Below are 19,362 nucleotides of genomic sequence, written 5' to 3' on the forward strand. Positions count from 1 at the left end.
GCCAACGACCTGACTATCCTCCACAGTCCTCACCTGCTGCTATATCAGAGTACATCTCTGCTATGAGAGACAGAGAAACTGAAAATAAATAAATCCTCACTTCACTCTCTTTCTCTTCCTTCTCTGTCTCTGTTAAAGTCATTCTGAAAGACCAGCCCTCAGACACAGGCCTTATCAAGACGGTTTCAGTTCAGATCTTGGTGTCATGACCCAGCCCGCTGAACTGTTTTTTACCGCAAAGTCTGCACTGAACAAAGAGATAAATTAAATAGTCTGACATTTGTACTTCTGTACAATTAAGCAGAAGTTGAAGACTCAGAGTGGAGCTCTATAATATTTCCTAAAGAAGATGCAATGTGTGCTAGGAGTTTACTTACTTACATAGAGCCACTTTCCCTGGTATCTACTGCAGTTTCCTTGCATGAAGCTGCAGCATCAGGCCGTTAGTAGCTTTTTCAACAAATCTTTGAATGTATGAAGCAGTTCATCATGGGCCGGCCTTCTGCCACCTTTCAATTCTACGGCCCTTACATCTTTCGAGATGATATCAACTAGCTGTTTTCAAGATATGTTGAAATATCGGAGCAATAGCAATTTATATTAGGCTTTTAATCATTGTTTTATATAATGCCCTGTGGTTGTGACGTAGAGCAAGAGGAAGCAAAATACATCCTTAATATTCTTAATATTCAATAACTTCTTGATGTGTGAATAATCAAGATTGCTGATATGTTTCTCATATGTATAGTGTCCAAAAGGTCAGCTACTGTAGGTTTAAAACAAGATTTGTCTTTCAGGCTTAAAAGGCACTGATGCTTGTTTTTCTCTTTGGGTCTGTTTAGGATGATCAATATGATTGTATTTTAATTAGATACTATTATGAATAAGCCACCGTGACATTGTGGATGGAAGCTACAGAACAGCATTATAAGGGATAGATGGATCCCTTATTGGAAGGAAATGTTTTCATACTCTCTGCCTTGTATTTTTCATACTCTCTGCCTTGTTTTTGATATAGATTGAAAAAGTTACATAACCACATACAGATGCCTGGTTCCTGTATGTCTCTGTGCATTAAAAATGGATTTAGATGTGAACATGACCTGTGCTGTACTGTGTGGTATTGTTAAGGTAACGTCCCATCATACGTCAAGCTCTGCCTCTCTTGGGTTCAGCAAGGTAACATGGTGATAGGAGAAAAACACACACACGCACGCACACGTAGACACACAAACACGGGCAGCGTTATGTAACAGTTCTACTCAAGAAGTCTGCAGGTTTAAGACACCTCCTTGGCAACAATCACTATAGCATCACCAAGGAAAGGACAGGATTGCATAATGACAGACACAGTCTCCTGCAACAGCAGATAAATGCAACAGAACTGAACCCACGCGTTGAACATGTAGTACAGGTGATTCTTCTAATGGTTGGATCTGTTTGTTTCAGCAGCCAAAGTTGTGATCGATAAAATGTACTTTTGTGGTATTGTCTTTTCAGCAAAAAGAGATGTATAGTTTCCATTCAGAGGAGAAATATGTCCTTGATTTTACAACATGTTCTGAATCTGATGAAGTTGTAATAGCTGACGCATGGCGGAGGAAACAAGCTAGCCAGTTGTCTTGATGTAAGTGTAATGTGAATTATGTTGTGGTATCTGTGAGTCGACTGAGTCGTTGATGAGGTTACAGCGACAGGCTTTTTCTCTGCGGAATGAGAAACCGGGCACCGACACAAACCGCCCACTTTACTTCTTTTTTTTTTCCTGTTGTTTTCCTTTTGGCCTTCATAATAAACTCTGTGCATTCATTCACCCACCTTCCAATTCCAAAGGGCTGTGTCCTTCAGAGACATTTAAATGCTAGTCTATTCTTTCCTTTTCAATTTCTTTTCGCCCACACAATATATGCTTGGAGCGCTCACAGAAAGATGTTTATCAGACTGCAAACATTTCAGAGAATGAAATATCTACTCTGAAGACCGGCTTCCCCCCAGATCTGCAAATAGTCAAAAACTAATTAAACAACAAATAGTTTTCTTTCAGGAGCACAACAAAGCCAAGCCCTTGTATTTAATTTGCAAACAATCTACCAAATCTAGTTAAAAAGTACATATACATTAGGCATCGAGTCAGGATGTCTCCTGGGGGACCTTCCTGTGTATAGGTGGAGACCCCAGAGTGGACTCAGAACTCGCTGAAGGGACTACATATTCCATAAGGCCTGAGAAAACGCCCAAGGATCTTTGAGGAAGAACATGGCTTGGGAGGGGGGACATGCATGGATGGATGAAGCATGGCTGGATCGGTGGATGGTGTTTCTTTTTATTATTTCAAGCATTCAATTTTAAATAGGACATTTAATTGTGTCTTCCCAAACTTACTTACCACATTATTGAAATTAATAACGGTTGTGATAAATCCTGATGGAGACACATTATTCTGCTGATTGTTATTTTACTAATTTCATCTCATCTGCCATTAAATACAATGTTTTTAACAGAATCCCAACATGAGCAGCAACATCTGGAGCTGAGAGGAGGCATAGGCAGCCAGGTATTAGTTAGTGAGACCTTAGAGGGGATGGACATACAGGTCCTATAGATCAGTAGCTTCCACAACCAATTCAGTCTGTGAGATTCACTTTCTCGGTCCATTCATCTGAAGGAACAGAGTCTGAGAATATTTTGGAAGGTCACATGATCCTTTCTGTGACGTGTTCTACAACCAGTGAAATGAATAGACACAGCAGTAAGAAGAGAGCAGGTCGCCCTCTACCTGAGCAAAGAATCAAAGGGAATTTCCCTGAAGGAGCCAGAATGTGGGTATTTTAGTTATTAGTAAATCTGGAATGATTGTTACAGTAAAAACAACCTGTAAGCAAAACCCCTGACACATAATCAGCAGTTGACGACTCACACATCCAGCAGGCACCAACGTCTCTGCTGTTTCTGGATATGACACTGATGACAGCAGTGACTGAGATTGAATCATAATAATAAATAAGCAGGTTGGAAAATAATAACACTCACTGCTAAAACTTTCCATAGAGCTGAAGGGAACTGCAGTTAAATGATTCAGAGTGATCACCAAAGTCATTAGGGTTCATCCTCTGAGGAACATGAATGACTGCACGGGACCCAACAACGATCATTTCTCAGTCACAGTACCAATGTAAAAAACAACCCTTTCATTATTTCAGCCTATTAAATTGGCTTTTTTACTAAACTTGTTTCTTTTAATTCATCTGAATTCATCGCAGAAAGCAACCACCCACATTATATTTTTTCAAGCTGCGAAGTACAGAAAATAATTTTTCATCCAACAAAACATTTTCATTAAGCCTTTTTATTATTTTGTGCATTCACCAGACTTTGAGAATGAGAAGTTGAAGGTGGAGATTCCCTGAATCCATCGAGGTACATTAACTTCAACAAGCAACAAGTCTTTGTTATATCACACCTCTGCTCCTCTAACAGTTCTCTCATGCATCTGCAGTCTGATAACTAGCTCCAAGGCACACATACATATTCAGTATATACTGCTTCTCATACAAATATATTGTGTTCACACTCAAATGAAAACCATGTGCAGCAAACTTTACTCTAATGCTTCTTTGTTATGTTTTGCCTTGTTAACACAGACAATCACTGAGAAATATCCTCCTGTCATGTTGTGGTGTTGGCATAAAAGGTTTAAGGATGATTCCAAGAACCAACAGGGTCACAGACATGAAGTGTTAAATGAAACTCTATGTGTTTGTGACACCAGTACCGGACCAGAAAAGTCACTTTGACATTTTTTCTATTTCCATATAAATTGCATTCTCTGTAACCCATCTGTTTGTAGATTTCAGTCCTTCAACGTTTGTTCACTGCAGTAGTAAATATGTCAGACGTCTTCAATGCTTGGTTAATGTTAACCTCCAGTGCTCAACTTATTCTGTAGATGGAAAGAAAATAAGTTAAAACCAATAATAAAAGAGAAAATAATGAAAAAGTCAAATGTGACAGTATATGCAGAGTCGTACTTTCTTGGCGTTGTCCACACATTGCATGTAGGCTGAGGCTATGCTCGAGCAGGACAGAGTTTTCCCTGTGTTTTCCTTGTAGCATTTTAGAATCTGACTCTGCAGGTCTCCACACACCGGCTGCCTGTCGAAACGCCTGAGAGAGCAAAGAGGCAGAGACGTGCAAATGTCAAACATCACGCTGGTTCTGTGGTTAATGTCACCAAACGGACAAACTGGACTATTGTCTCATGTATAATGTTTAACTTGTAGCACAGGTCACTGCACTCTGTAAGCTTACCAAGCACAACATTCATTCCAAAGTCAATTGTAGACACAGTATTAACATCAGTGACTCACGCAAACCGCTGGTGTGTCTCCTCTTTGCCCTTCTGGAAGCTCTCTGCCGTCACTTTATAAAACTCAGTGCACTGTCACAGACGTAAACACAACACACATCACCTTCCAGATCAAATACGAAACAGAAAATCTGAAAAGAACCTCATCTAATTATTTTATTTCCTATTTATATATTGATTTGTTCAAACCTTGTATAAGTAATTGCACAGGTGAGGAGGTAAAACGTAAAAACTGCTCTTATAATTTTTCTAAATAAAAAAATCATTGAATAAGATAGAATCTGTCAAGGCAACTGAGAGCTGTCTTTGCTGTGTCACAAAAAGAAACAAATCTGACAGTTAAAACTAAAATATACACAGAGATAAAGTAAGAAACAACATGCACATTTTTAAAGTAGGAAGTCAATCACAGCTCTCTAACATTTTCATTTATTTAAAAACATTAACATGAGTCACCTATTTAGCTATTTACACTTTATTATCCTCTGCTAAAACAATGTAATAAATTGAATCTAGGCAATAGCGCCACTTAGTGGTAAAAACTGATCCATGCAGCTTCAAATAAATGAAGAGTACCAAAAAAGTGAATTTACCTTCGTTTCAAGTTTGGCAATGTGTTCCATATAGACAGCGTCTCGTTTCTGCAGCTGTTTCTCCTTCTCATCCAGCTGATGAGCCTGTGTCCATAAACAATTTAATACCATCAAGAAAACTTCTAAAACCAGGATATACAATCAAACTCTACATTTTACCATTTTCCTATTAGAATAGTTTACTGGGGAAATTAAAATAAAGAATTTGGTGTCCCTGCATGTACTCAACATATTTTAATGAAAACTAATTAATTGCTCAGATTCCATCCAAAATAAATAATGTCTACTTGTGGCTGCTGCTGCTCAGCAAAGTAACATAGTGTTGCTTTAATACCAACAGCGTTTTCTTATATGTGCCATCTCTCTTTTCTGCTTAATGTTGTTTTGTCTCGTCTGAAACATTTAGCGCGGCCACCGTGGAGAAGTCTCCATGGAAACAGAGCTTGGTGGAGTTTAGTTAGAGAAGAATGAAAGTGAAAGATTAAAACATGCATTCTCTCCCGCCTTACCTTCACCTCCATCCTCTGAAACAAGAACACAGGGCAAGAAAGAGAAAGAGGAACAGTAAGAGGAGGCGCATTTACAAGAGATTTTCACACTCACAGTACTGTGCACAAGTTTTAGGACCCTAAGATATTTATAGGATGCTGAAGCAGACAAACCCCATAGAGATCATGTTCTCTAAAGACCTACTGGAGACCTGGAGCTGCTTTAACTCAGCGGCTGGTCACAGTTGGTTATATTTGCTGCAGTTTGTATGAGGCTGATTGATAGATAAAACCCTTTTCATGTTAATGCATTCAAGTATTAATTTCATGGACTAAACCTTTTGCACAGTACTGCACATAAATGACATGCATGTGTTTTTTCTGCTTACATAAAGCTGCACCATGAGCCTCTGGTCCTCCGTCCTCATTCGCTCCCTCATGATGGCTTCTGTCAGCTTCTCCGACTGAGCCAACTTCTCCGCCCCCAGTGTCTTCTTCACCTGCTCCTCCACCTGAGCCTGAGCTGCAGCCGTGGCCTCCACCTGAGCCAGAGCCCTCATCTCCACCAGTCTGCACATTGGACGCACACATCACATGTCGGAACAGTTTCTACTTGTGACCCCAATGCCTCTTTCATACAGTTTTATACATAAAATGAGTTGAAGCTGTCAGTTCACCAATGGACTAGTTGATCAGAAATTCATCTGCAGTAATTTTGACAGGCGATCCTTTTTATTTTATGCATTTGAACTAGAATGACGTAAATATTTGCAGGTTCAAGCTTCTTAAAAGTGACGAATTTCTGTTATATTTATTTTGTCTTGTGAAATGCAAATATCGACGTTTCCGAATGTACGTATGTTGGACAACATTTGAAGACGTCAAATTGGGCTCAGGGAAATTAAAGAAAGCTTTTTTACTCTTTACTAACTATTTGATTACAATTAATAATGAAGACATTTATTCAAGGATTAACTGCTAGTGACAAGTTTGACACTAAATGACTACATGTTAATTAATTTGCTGATTCCATTGTCAACAAAGGAAACATACATGAGAAGTACTGGAAGTCTGATGAACATCATGTGATAATATGATCGAAAGTTACTCAGCAGATCTAATGATGAGGCTGCTTTTCTCAAAAACATTTTGAGGACTTAACTTTTAATTTGTTCTAAATGACTATGTATTTTTTTTGCCATGTTTACAGGAGTCTGGTCACAAAACATTTGTGTAGCTTGAATTTACTTCTACTTTATTTCATCTTGGCAGACACACACTACACCCCCGCCCACCCCCTCGTCCTTACTGTAGCAGCAGCTCCTGTCGCTTCTGGTTGATCTCTTCCTCCAGACTTCTGTGCATCTCCTCATGGATCTTCTGCCTCAGTTCTCCTTCGACCACTTCAGGAGAAACAGGCAACGCTGTTTGTCACACGAAGAAGAAGAAATTCAGGGATTTAGTTTTTAATTCTTATTCAGCAGGAAGATCATTTTTCATATTTCAAAACTCTGGCAAAACCTCCGTAGCTTGCTATAACTTAATATTAAAAACATTTGTTTCTTCAATGAGTCTGTCAAGGGAAACATCACAAATCACATACACTGTCAGAATAAATATCTAATCATTTTATTACAGATTTTGAGGGAATGCGTGTGAACGTGTTTTTTTTAAATATTTGTAGGGATTTTGCCTTTATTGACTACACAGTAAGAGTCAAAGGGGGAAGACAAACAGCAAAGGGCTTGTTCAGAAACTAACCTGTGGCTGCTGCAGGGGGAATCAAGCCTTCCTATGGGCTACCCGAGCTACCAGGTGTCAAACCTGTACCCTTGAGCTCTGACAAGCCTCCACACACCTCTACGGGCACATGAATACGTCACACAAGGGGATATCAAACTTACCTTTTGCAGGTGGAGGCACTGAGATGATTTCATCCTCAACAACAGGGGGCAGAGACAGGATGGGGGCGGACTCTTCAGGAGCTGGAGCTGTATCACATGGAGGTGGTCCAGACAGAGTTGGCATTAGAAGCTCCACGAGGGGGTCACTGACCGGAGGTGCATCAGCAGGCACAACGGCCAGCTCCACACAGTGACAAGGCGGGCAGGGCTCTTCGAAGGTGAACTCTGGAGCAAGAGGGGGGGCAGCTGCTGGCCCTGGAGGAGGTGGAAGCAGTTCACATGGAGGTGGAGAATCAACAGCTGGAGGCACAGCTGGAGTCACTGATTCAGCAGGAGGAGGTGGAGGTGGAACCAGTGCACATGGAGGTAGAGAATCAGCAACTGGAGCCACAGCAGGAGGAGAGGGAGTCGCTAAATCAACAGCTGGAGCCACAACTGGAGTCACTTCTACAGCTGGAGGAGGCAAATCAACAGCTGGAGCCACAACTGGAGTCACTTCTACAGCTGGAGATGGCAAATCAACAGCTGGAGCCACAACTGGAGTCACTTCGACAGCTGGAGGAGATGGAACCAGTTCACATGGAGGTGGAGAATTAACCACAGCTGGAGTCACTTCTACAATTGGAGGAGGTAAATCAACAGCTGGAGCCACAACTGGAGTCACTTCGACAGCTGGCGGAGGAAAATCAACAGCTGGAGCCACAACTGGAGTCACTTCGACAGCTGGTGGAGGAAAATCAACAGCTGGAGCCAACACTGGAGTCACTACTTCAGCTGGAGGAGGTAAATCATCAGCTGGAGCCAACACTGGAGTCACTACTTCAGCTGGAGGAGGTAAATCATCAGCTGGAGCCACAGCTGGAGTCACTTCTAAAGCTGGAGGAGGTAAAACAACAACTGGAGTCACTTCGACAGCTGGCGGAGGAAAATCAACAGCTGGAGAAACAACTGGAGTCACTACTTCAGCTGGAGGAGGTAAAACAACAGCTGGAGCCACAACTGGAGTCACCTCGACAGCTGGAGGAGATGGAACCAGTTCACATGGAGGGGGAGAATAAACCACAACTGGAGTCACTTCTACAGCTGGAGGAGGTAAATCAACAGCTGGAGCCAACACTGGAGTCACTACTTCAGCTGGAGGAGGTAAATCAACAGCTGGAGCCACAACTGGAGTAACTTCTACAGCTGGAGGAGGTAAATCAACAGCTGGAGCCACAACTGGAGTCACTTCTACAGCTGGAGGAGGTAAAGCAACAGCTGGAGCCACAACTGGAGTCACTACTTCAGCTGGAGGAGGTAAATCAACAGCGGGAACTACAACTGGAGTCACTACTTCAGCTGGAGGAGATGGAACCAGTTCACATGGAGGTGGAGAATAAACCACAGCTGGGGTCACTTCTTCCACTGGAGTAGGAAGGACTACAGGCTCCAGCTGAAGATGTAGTTCAACAATAGGTGGAGGTTGAACTGCCTCAACAGATAGGGTTGAAGGTACGACAGTTTCAAGAGGTTTGACAGCAGGAGCAGCAGCAGCAGGTTCAGCAGGTTGTTTCACAGTTTCAGAGAGCAGAGATGGAGCTGAAAGTTCAGGTGGAGCTGCAGCTGCTGGAAGCGACTCCACAGGTGGAGGAAGGACAAGAGGTTCAACGACTTGTTCTGCAATAGTTGGTGTAGAAGATGGAGTTTCTGGTGCTATGACGAGGGGTTCAGGGGGAGGTAGAACGACTGGCCCCGCTGCAGGAGGACCGAGAGGAGGAGGTGCAGGCTCCACATTTGTTGTCACTGGTGGAGAAAGTGAGGATAAAGGAGGAGGTGGGGCTAAGACTTCAGATTCCAGAGAAGTCGTAGGAAGGGAGTGAAACTTTACAGGAGGAGGAGGCACTAGTTTAACAGGTGGAGGAAGAGAAGCAGATTCCAGTGATGGAGTCGTGGATGGGGCTTCCAGAGGAGGAAGAGGTGGTGGAGGGGAGATGAACGAAGCAGGAGGAGATGTCAGGAGAGGCAGCATGTCATCAACAGAGGGGGCGGAGGCCGGAGCGGCTGCTGGTGATTCAGGTGAGTGTAGAGGAGCAATTCCATTCTGTGGGAGTCGAGGGCTGACCACTGAAGGCTGTTTCATCCGGTTGATGACTCGGTCCGACAGCTGGAGAGAGAAACACAAATGTATTGTGGTGAGCGCCACCTGCTGGGCTCATCAGGTATATTTTCAAAATAGTGAACAATTCATTTTTTGTCCTTCAACTAATTAATCAAGTAATTCCTGCACCTCTACAAAGTACAATACAGGTTACAAAATGTGCAATGTTTATTTATATGTCAAATAAACTGATCTCAAAGTTAATTTCTCTCATTTTAGGTAGTTCTTATCCATCCATGACCTAGGTCTAATATTTACTTCATCGAAAGCTGTGGTTTCTGACACTGAAAACTAACTCTCTGACCCAAACTAGGCTCAGAAACAAACACAGCTCAACACTGGAAATTACAGTTTCACAACACATGAAGCTAATCCAACAAAATGCTTAATAATAATCCTTCTTTAGCTATGCAGGGATATATATTACGTTCCTTAAATTAAATATTATTAATAGTATTTTAAATATCCCAGCAGTTATGTCCTGATGTAGATCTCACAAGCTCGATGCACCAACAAAAGTTTTTTAATAATCAAAAGAAATTATGTTTTGAACGATTAACACGCTAAAATACAGATTATTTTTCAGGTCAAGATTGTTAAACATAAAACTCTCTACTCTTATTGGCAAAATAACAATGTTATGTTGTTATTCTTAGATAAACAAATGATTTTATACAACTAGAAAAGCACAAGCTCATATTGCCTCTAGTTACAAGTTGACAGAGCACAATGTCACTGACAGAGGTCAATGTAAGTTACAGAACTTTCCCTATAATAGCTATAGGATTACTGAAACCTTTAAAGCACATTTCAATATGCTACTTTTGTCGGGTTTAAGAATTTTGGAAAAAACTAAACCGCAGCATGTATGAAATAATAATATCATATTTAAATGTTGTCTTTTAAAGCTGTATGGTTTATTTTCTATCACAGGCCTGTGTTTATTTCTAGTTTTTTTTTATTAAGTTCCAGCAATTACTCTTTTAAATATTTAAAAAGGTAAAGAAATTTAAATTCAAATATAGAGGATGTAGAAAATATACATAAGATTCAGTGAGGAAATAAAGACAATTATTCACCAGCTATTATTAGGAATATTAAAATTATTAAGCAGTTAAATTGAGAAAATGATGCCTCATCCATGAAGATTACAGTTTAATGAAGCAGATATTAATTGGGAATGTTTCATTGTTTGATTTAGATTAATGAAAAGCAGCTTTTGATCACAATTAGAAACTATTCACAGTCTGAAGATCACCAGTCAGTGTTGATGCAGCTGTGGGTGCAGTGTGTGCGTGACCCTTTGGAATAAAGTCTCAGTTTAAATCCCATGCGAAGTTTTCCTGGAGCTTCCACTCACCCGGATGCCCTTCACAAAAGCTACTCCGGCTGCCTCCCCCTCTTCTTGGGAGAGGTGACTATGGCTGTTTCCCCCCATCCACACACCACCTTCTGCACCAGTCTGTCAACCAGGAGCGTTACTGTAAATACTTAATCCTCCAAACAACGTGGATCACACAGGTCTGCTGCACACCGATGTCTGCCCTTCCCACCGCCGCCTCACAACTATAGCTGCTCCTATTGGCTGCAGCTGAACAACAGCTCATGGGATTGGCCGCCTGGGTCATGCAGCCAACGCCATGCTAGGGAACATCGTGTCCCTAACTAAGAAATTATTATATCTAGGAGCGGCTCCTGGTACAAGCGACACAGGCGGTTGCATAGGGCGCAAAATACCGAGAGGGCTGCACAAGAGACTGATTTATCATGTTGTGACACATGCAATGTAAAACAATATGTTAACGTCACACCATCATCCTCAGCCCCCGGGATGCACCGGAGGTAGAAGCGGTCCGCCTCCTTTCCTCGCCCATGGGTACACAGTTGCAATGATGGTGGATACTTGCTTATTCAAAAAAAAAAATTGCTGTTAAAAGACCTACCTCTTACATAAGTAACCGTCAAGTAGATAAACTACAGGTCTATTAGAATAATTTAGATACACCATTAATATTAGAAGAGAATTTCCTGCTCTAACAGAGAAACTTTCTCTGTTTACATCTTAATCCTAATATAGGTTAAGAACCCAAAGCATAGAATTAAATCATTTCAACATGCATCAGTAGACATTCAATTATCTGAAATAGTTTTAATAAAACATACACTTGTCAAAGTGCAGGTGTGCTGTCTTGAAAAACAGCTTCGGATTCCTATCACTTGTGCACATGTACCAACTGTAGGCAAGCCAGCATCTAAAACATCCTCCTGGATGGCTCCCTGTGTGAACAGTCAGGTGGCGGCTCATACAGAATTTGCGCTTCCGCCTCAGGTGTGTCCCTGACGTACATGCTGCGGTGATAGACTGCGGTTAGAGTCAAAGATGAATAAAAAAAAGATTAAATTATAAGGTGCACAATTCAGAAAGCACCGCAAAGTAGAGGAAGAGAAGAAAGAACAATATAGAGGTAAGAATCACCCCGTTTGTCGACATGACATGATATGCTATCAGTACAGCTGAGTTCAGACTCTTTTTATATTTTTTATTATATATTTTTATTGTTATATATAGCTTACAATTTTGTCTGCCTGTGTGTGCATCTGTAAAAAGTCCAAAAGTTCTTGGGGATGCATGACAGTTTGCCTGTGTATGTTGGGGGGCGCCAATTTGGAATCTCGCCTAGGGCGCCAACATTGCCAGGGCCGGCCCTGATTATATCTGTAAACAAACACACCCCTTTGGTGGAGATGCAGTCACATCCATTGAATAATGATCATTCGTAGCCATGTTGTCGTTTTATTTTCAGTGGTGTGTAAATGAACAGGTCTATCAACATGTCAGTCAATGAAACTGATCCATTACACCTGAGACAATATGACGAGAACACATAAAAACTTAATGCAAAATCTGCCTGAACCCCACTAATGTAACAGTCCTGATTTACAGCATCACATCAGGTCTGTAGTATAATCCCCCTGATCCACTAGGTCAATCAACTGTCACTTCTATCAAATAAATACTCAAACGCAAGATCAAAAGTGGCATCACAATTTGGCATCTATGCATTCTAAGAAAGTACTATTGTTATTGTCAGGTGATATTCTGTGTATTAAATTGACCATCATACAAATAAATTATATAAAAAGACAAAACGAACAAGGTATTGATCTTATTAAATAATTTTTCTGAGCCATAGGAGCTACACTGTTGTCAAGAAGCTATCATTGAGCAACACTGTTACTGAAATTAAAATGAAAAAATCCTCTGTGGTGTATTTTGAGTGAGTCCCTCTTATACCAACATCATACAGCCACAGCATTAAGCATCAATACTCCTAATGTGGCTGAATATATGGTCTTTACCAAATACAATACTTTCTCCTGTTTGAGTCATGTCTTATAAAAACTCCAGTATCAAGCGGATGTTAAAATGTATATAACCTTTAAGAAATAGTATAACGTAACCTGTTTTTAAACCAACATTAATTGATTTAAGTTTTATTTAAAACAGTGAAGAAGGTTCATCACAATCTCCTGGAGCAAAAAGTTACATAATCATCAAACGCTTTTAAAATCCCCCTAAATATTAAATTCACTGTGACACAAACCAAGATCAGCGGCAAACTCTCCTGTTTGAGAGCTATATCACTTTTAAAAGTTGATGATTTGAAAAATTAATTATAAAAAATAACTCATAATTATCAACTTATTTGTTCTACCAGCAATTCTTGACGGATCAAACTTTAAGTTGATATCATGAAATAGTTTAAAGGTCCTGATGTAGCATTCAGAAAACTAGTTGTTACTGACACCAGTGGCCATTGCATGAACTGCAGACAGCATCCTGTTGCTAGCACTCACTTTGTAACTAGAGCTGAGAACCCTAAAATAGAACCCAAATAACTAAGTTATCACATTTCACTAAGGTTTTCGGCAGAGAAAAGAGTGTGTATATTGTGGAGTGACGTCACTGTACTGAGCAGATGTGGTTTGAGACAAGGATAATGTTAAACCAACGTCAGACATGAACAAATGAGCAGAAAGATGAGGAACGTTAGACTGTAGAAGATTCACAACTAGAAAGTAACAGGTTTCACAGTCAACACTGTTATGTCACCACAGTTATGCTGAATGGCCAAAAGCCATCAGCATAAACACAAACATTTTCATTCTTCCCTGGAAAAATTGTCTCGAGTTATTTACGTATGAATCAGGCCACCGGCTGTTACCTGGCAGCCATGAAGGTTGGAGGAAGGTTTCAACCTGCCTTGGCCATAAAATGTGATAATACATGTTAACTCCCTCATAATTTTACGTCTCCTCGTTCCATTTAATATCCAACTGAAAGAGATTGTCATTTATTTGAAGTGTTTTAATTCTCTGTTTTTGGTCTTGACAACCCCCCCCGAGCGAAATATCAGCTTATTTAGCAGCTGAACTCTCCACTATGATCACCAGCCAGTCACTAACTGTGTCTGCTGCATGAGACTGAGCAGTTGATAGAAAGATATTTTAGAGTTTGGGGTTAAAAACAGCTGCCTGCCGATAACACTGCTGACGGGAGAAAATAGTTAGGTTATGAGCAGTAAAAACTAAAAACAATGAGCTAAATGCACACTCCATGATTGCATCACTCCGAGTGACCTCTTTCAGTACCAGGTCATGTGATAAATTAAAATATTGATCGTCTGATCAATAAGAAATATTGACATGTTACAGCTGCTTTAAAAGGTCTTTGGGCCGAGCGACACAGACATGGCAGAGAAGTGAGAGTTTTGAGTGGTTAACTAATACATTGTAGGTTTTGTCTTTTCATGTAATTTTAATAACCAATATACAGAATATCCCCATCCATTAACCCGCTGTATGTTTTTGTGCGTGTGAGCTTTACTATAACCAAAAAGGATTGACATAGCTTTATAAAAAACTGCTGCCGGGTCGCTGACCCCAAACAATCTGAGAGTCCAACACAGTGGCTGTATTTCAAGTAGTTTTGTCTTCACTCCGCCTTCTTCTCCTTGACGCTTGGTCCACGCAGAGCGGACTGCACGCTGCTCCACACCTCCGTGTACATCAGCGTACCCACGAAGACCACGCCGGTGCCCACCCAGTGCCAGGTGGTGAAGGGGTTTTGGAAATACATGATGGAGAAGATGAGGCTGAGGAACTTCCTCAGTGTCACCACCAGGGTGACGGTCAGCGAGGCGCACTCGGTGGTCAGGACGAAAACCCCACGGATACACACGTACCTGGAGACGCTGGTTAAGGTCTGCAACAAGACTGTCATCCGAATTTTTGTGTTGGTGTCACATTTACGTGATGGTTTTTGTGTGTTAAGAGTGTATGGACACATCTATGAAGTGTTAATCTAAATGTAAATGTTGTGCAATCTTCAATCTTAAATAATGTAACAAATATATTGTGATGTTATCTACAATAGAGCTGTGGTTCTTGAGCAATTTTGGCTTGTGACACAATATTGTCTATTTTCAGTGATGAAAACAAAATGATCTGCTTTCAGTACTTAAAAAAAGCAAATTGTAATATTTTTCTAGTTTTGAGCATATATATTCTATTTAACACAATATATACGGTATATTTAATGTTAATGTTTTCACTGGATTTCCATGAAACTTGGTGGAGGGATGGAGCATGAGTCAAACAAGATGATCATGAATTTATCTTCATAATATGATCACTTTGTCTCTTAAAATTACAACCTAAATATCATAAAAATATCAGATTTGCTTTTCAATTGACCCCTAACACTCAGTTGGACTTAATGATGGACATGTGGACAGATTAACAGGTAACATGAGCTTCTTTTTTTTTCAGGATACTGCGTGATGACGTTGATCAGCAGGTAGAGCCACATTATTGGCACAGACACTCCGACCACAGGAACCACTGCAGGAGCTGCAGAGAGGAGATGTTTATTTACATCAGTGTGATATGAGAAAATGACACAAACATAAACGTTTCCCCCCGACTCACCGCTCTGACTGAAGTGGATGCAGTGTTGGTAGATGTCTGTGGAGAGGAGGAGGAAGCCCGGCAGAGGGAGGAAGTGCTGAAAGAGACAAGAAATAGAAATTTACATTAATCAACCTGCATCAGAATAATACCAGTTATTCACTAAGTGGGAGACTGAGGCTCAAAGGAAACTTGAAGTTTCCCTGCTGGCATTTCAATGTGTTGTGCCCGTCCTGCGTGTCCTAGCAAGAGAAAACTCACATTATAGAAGAGAGCCTCTTTGGAATGTTTCCCATACTGCTTGTACAGCGTCTCCTGGAAAATACCCATCCTCGCAGACATCAGGAGAGCAAAGGTCAACATGGCGATACCTAGAACAGAAATCCGTCCATTAGCAACACCGCTTATTTTTGGAGGATCGTGGGAGAGAGAGTCCTTGTTGCCTATGGGTGATTTTGGAGTCGCTAATCAGTCCAACCTGCTTGTGTTTGCACTCAAAGAGAAAGCTGGAGTACCCACAGAAAATCCAGGTGTTTGGAGAAATGCTAACTCCTAAAGAAAGACCCTGACTCAGACTCTTCTAGTTGTGAGGTGAGAGCAGCAACCAATGCACCACCATGCCGCCAAAGAACAGAAATGAAAAAGAAAAACTCTGGTTTTACTTCTTGGGAAATTGTTTGACATGTGTATGTGTGTGTGGTCTGAGTATTCCTCTTGTTGTGGGGACCTCAATCTCTTTACACAGTCACATTATGGAGACTTGTCTTCATTACGGGGACAAAAATGAAGTCCCCATATCGTAAATCTCAGGTCTTGAGGAAATCAATGTTAATCAATGTTATGTCCTCTGATGCCATAGAGACACAATTGGTGTGTGTTGTGTAGTTGAGATCAAAAAGAGCTGAAAGCAAATGTTTGGATGAGTCAACCAACAATCAATAATAACTAGCAATAATTCTGATTAATCATTTATCATATATTCACGGGTTCTAGCTTCCTCGCCATGCAGATGTGTGGATTTTTCTCTCTTTTATGATATTGTAAATAAAACATTTTAACCATACCTCAATATCTAAATAGTTGGATATCATCATCATAATCCCTAAACCAAATAAAATCCCATTTTCTGAGCCAGAACTGACCTATGAGCCAGCGCACGAAGGTGTAAAATCCCTGATCTTCTGATCCCTCAGTGGCCACATTCTGCAGGAGAAAAAACAAAAAGTCACAGAAAGTAGTATTAGTATTAGTAGAAGTAGTAGTAGTAGTAGTAGTAGTAGTAGTAGTAATACAAGTTGAAGGTCAAGACTGGGCTGTTCAGAGAAAATACTTTATATTGTGTAAAAGCATTATAATGCATAATAACCAGGGACTGCAGAGGACTCACCACTTGTCTGGCAGACATGATGGTGCAGATGAATATTCCAGTTGAAATTAAAACTATAGACAGATATTTACTGGCCGAGTACCTGCAGAGAGACATGGTGGGACACAAATCACTGCAACACAACTACATGGGGATGCACTGCGAGGGTGCAGACGAGTGTCAGAGGAAACATTGATACCTTTTCTTCAGGATGATTATCCCCAGGATCATGTTGGCGATGAGTGATCCCTGCGGAGAAACAAGCAGCAGGTCAGACCGGGGTGGAGGGGATGGGTGGGGTTTGTGTGAGAGGTGAGGGAGAAAGGAAGGAGCTCATACCGATCTGAAGATCATGTGCAGGGGCATGGCGATGTTGAAGTTGAGAGCGTAGTTGTTGATCACGCTGACGGTGAAGAACATTGTCACCATGATCACGTAGTTCCTGGAAAACACAGGAATAAGAGGTTTGTGTTAATGTCTGTTCATCTTTTCTACAACGGGAAATTTAAAGGAGACATCTGTTTTTCAGTTGAACCCTTTTCCTCTGGTATGTTAGAGGTTATTATTTGTGTATGTAAAAGTGATTTTGTTTACAGAACACCGACACTGTCTCTTTATCACCACGAGCTCTCTTGGCATCTCCGTCGGTGTCTTCTCTACGTGTGCAGACATTCCGGAGGCTCATTTGCGTTTATTCATTCACCTCCTCTGGGGAAACTGAGGAGGATCTCCAGAGTTCAGTGCATGTGTGAATGCAGCTTATCTCTGCTGGTGACATCTTCTTTAACATCTTAAACTGCAAGAGCAGCAGCTGCTTCATTTGTAGAGAACTTAAGCATCCATTGTGTGCACTGCCTTTTTACCACAGCATGGTTTAAATACACATCGCTGCTGATTGGGCCACACATCTGACCCCTCTGACAAAAGTTGACCAATCACCTGATAGGGATGGTGGGTTTCTTCCTCCCAAAGTTAGAATGGAAGATGAAGCCTTCCAACGCGATGAACAGAAACTGAGCGAAGGTGACGATGTTGCCGCATCCTGGAAACTGTCTGAAGGAAGAGAAGAAGACAACAACAACAGATTAAAACTTGTAATATGTTGTTTATTCACTGTCTGGACTCCTGTTGTAATAGGATAACTGAGTTGTTTTACAATCATGTAGATAACCCTAATGAATGAAAATACAACTATCTACTGCTCCAGAACGAACTCTGAACCACAATGAGATTATCCCTCTTGATACAAGGACCGAAATCTAGGTTTGAATCTATGTGGAAAGATTTCAACATTTCAAGAAAGAGTTGTGGTTGGAAATTTTAATATTCATATAGCGCAACATTTTCTCATTTGTAACAGTTACAACTTATTTGATAGGAAATGTCTCTGAGCTTTGGTCTGTTGAGCTGACTGAAGACACTAGTTAGGCTTCAGGAGACTGTGATCGGGATGTGAGAGTCATAACGACCTCACATTATATCGAGCAAACAAGTTTCCTTTGAATGCAAACAGTACCAAATAATTACCGATGTTTCATACAGAGGAGGCAAATATCTTTTTTTTTAACTTGTACCTTGATATAATTTTTGGTCCTTTAGTCCAGGCTTATTTTTAAATACTAATACCAAGCCTGTGTGGAGCTATCTATAAAGCTTTGTTGTTAAAACTCCAAAATGACCTGAGCTCTCTTCTCTCATTTGAAACCAGTAGATACTAGTGGTGGGGGGAAAAATCGATTCTGTTCAGCATCGCGATATTTTACGCATGCAGTTATATCGATACAGTTGCACAAAGTATTGCAATATTTTTTTCTGAACAAAAATGCCAATATTCCCAAATTAATTTAACATTTTGGTTCAAGACCTTGCAGCCAACTGGCCTGGACTCTAGGAGTACACATTTTTGTTTATTTTTCTTAATTTGATTGAATCTCTAAGTTAATTTTATCTATATGATTATTCTCAGGTTTATGTTACTCTATTATGTCTGCTTTATGTTACTGTATTGTATTTAAATATTTTTTAGTTATGTGCTGGGAGCTCAGCGTTCATGTGAGAGGTCTCCTATTCAGAAATAATTACAAAGGTCCTATGTCCTGAATGTTCAAGGACAAAGTTTTTGCAATGTTGTTCACAGAATTAAATGTGACATTTGAAGTGAGATGAGCAGTCTTATTTTCCTAATTTTTTGTAATGCCTTTGAATAATATGGGGGGCATGAATGCAATACTTGCTGTATCGCAATATGTTAAGAATCGCAATATTATTGAATCGCGGCCCAAATATTGCAATACTATCGAATCGTCACATTTTTGCCAATTCCCACCCCTAGTAGATACAGCACAGGATCCAGTAACTGCTTCACTGTAACATCCCTCATGTACGCACGGATATGGGCAGAACTGGATTCAGATACTATGCACCTGCTAAATGGAATGATTTACACACTTCCTTCAAACTAGGTGCTCCCCTTGGATATTTGAAATCTTTACTATGTGATGTTTTTATGAATCTTGTGGCTTTTTGTAATCATTTATT

At 40.6% G+C, this 19,362-nt stretch overlaps 1 protein-coding gene and 1 long non-coding RNA gene across 3 annotated transcripts; one reads left to right on the top strand and one right to left on the bottom strand.

Moving 5' to 3' along the window:
- Positions 1-3,330: 3,330 nt before the first annotated feature.
- Positions 3,331-11,046, bottom strand: LOC128443959 (uncharacterized). 2 transcript variants are annotated; one of them, XM_053426214.1, is made up of 9 exons: positions 10,849-11,046; positions 7,352-9,494; positions 6,757-6,871; positions 5,837-6,017; positions 5,469-5,483; positions 4,960-5,043; positions 4,368-4,438; positions 4,029-4,164; positions 3,331-3,940 (listed from the first exon to the last, which is right to left on the bottom strand). In XM_053426214.1, exons 1-9 carry the CDS (start codon positions 10,924-10,926, stop codon positions 3,917-3,919), a joined length of 2,847 nt encoding a protein of 948 aa, XP_053282189.1. In that variant the 5' UTR covers positions 10,927-11,046; the 3' UTR covers positions 3,331-3,916. The 2 variants fall into 2 exon arrangements, with proteins under 2 accessions (XP_053282189.1, XP_053282190.1); XM_053426215.1 differs by lacking the exon at positions 5,469-5,483.
- LOC128443962 (uncharacterized) lies at positions 8,534-18,985 on the top strand. Its single transcript, XR_008339099.1, has 2 exons — positions 8,534-14,752; positions 15,321-18,985. It is a non-coding gene; the product is annotated as an uncharacterized LOC128443962 (long non-coding RNA).
- The last annotated feature ends 377 nt before the right edge of the window (positions 18,986-19,362 follow it).

Source organism: Pleuronectes platessa, chromosome 7, assembly GCF_947347685.1.
Source record: "Pleuronectes platessa chromosome 7, fPlePla1.1, whole genome shotgun sequence".
Taxonomy (NCBI): domain Eukaryota; kingdom Metazoa; phylum Chordata; class Actinopteri; order Pleuronectiformes; family Pleuronectidae; genus Pleuronectes; species Pleuronectes platessa.

Bases quoted from the DNA above. Each gene is read 5' to 3' on its own strand.
- LOC128443959 (XM_053426214.1), bottom strand. From the start codon at position 10,926: ATGGGGGGAAACAGCCATAGTCACCTCTCCCAAGAAGAGGGGGAGGCA. The intron at 6,018-6,756 runs GTAAGGACGAGG...TCCAATGTGCAG, and splicing joins CGACAGGAGCTGCTGCTACA to ACTGGTGGAGATGAGGGCTC. The intron at 4,165-4,367 runs GTGAGTCACTGA...TTGCTCTCTCAG, and splicing joins GAGACACACCAGCGGTTTGC to GCGTTTCGACAGGCAGCCGG.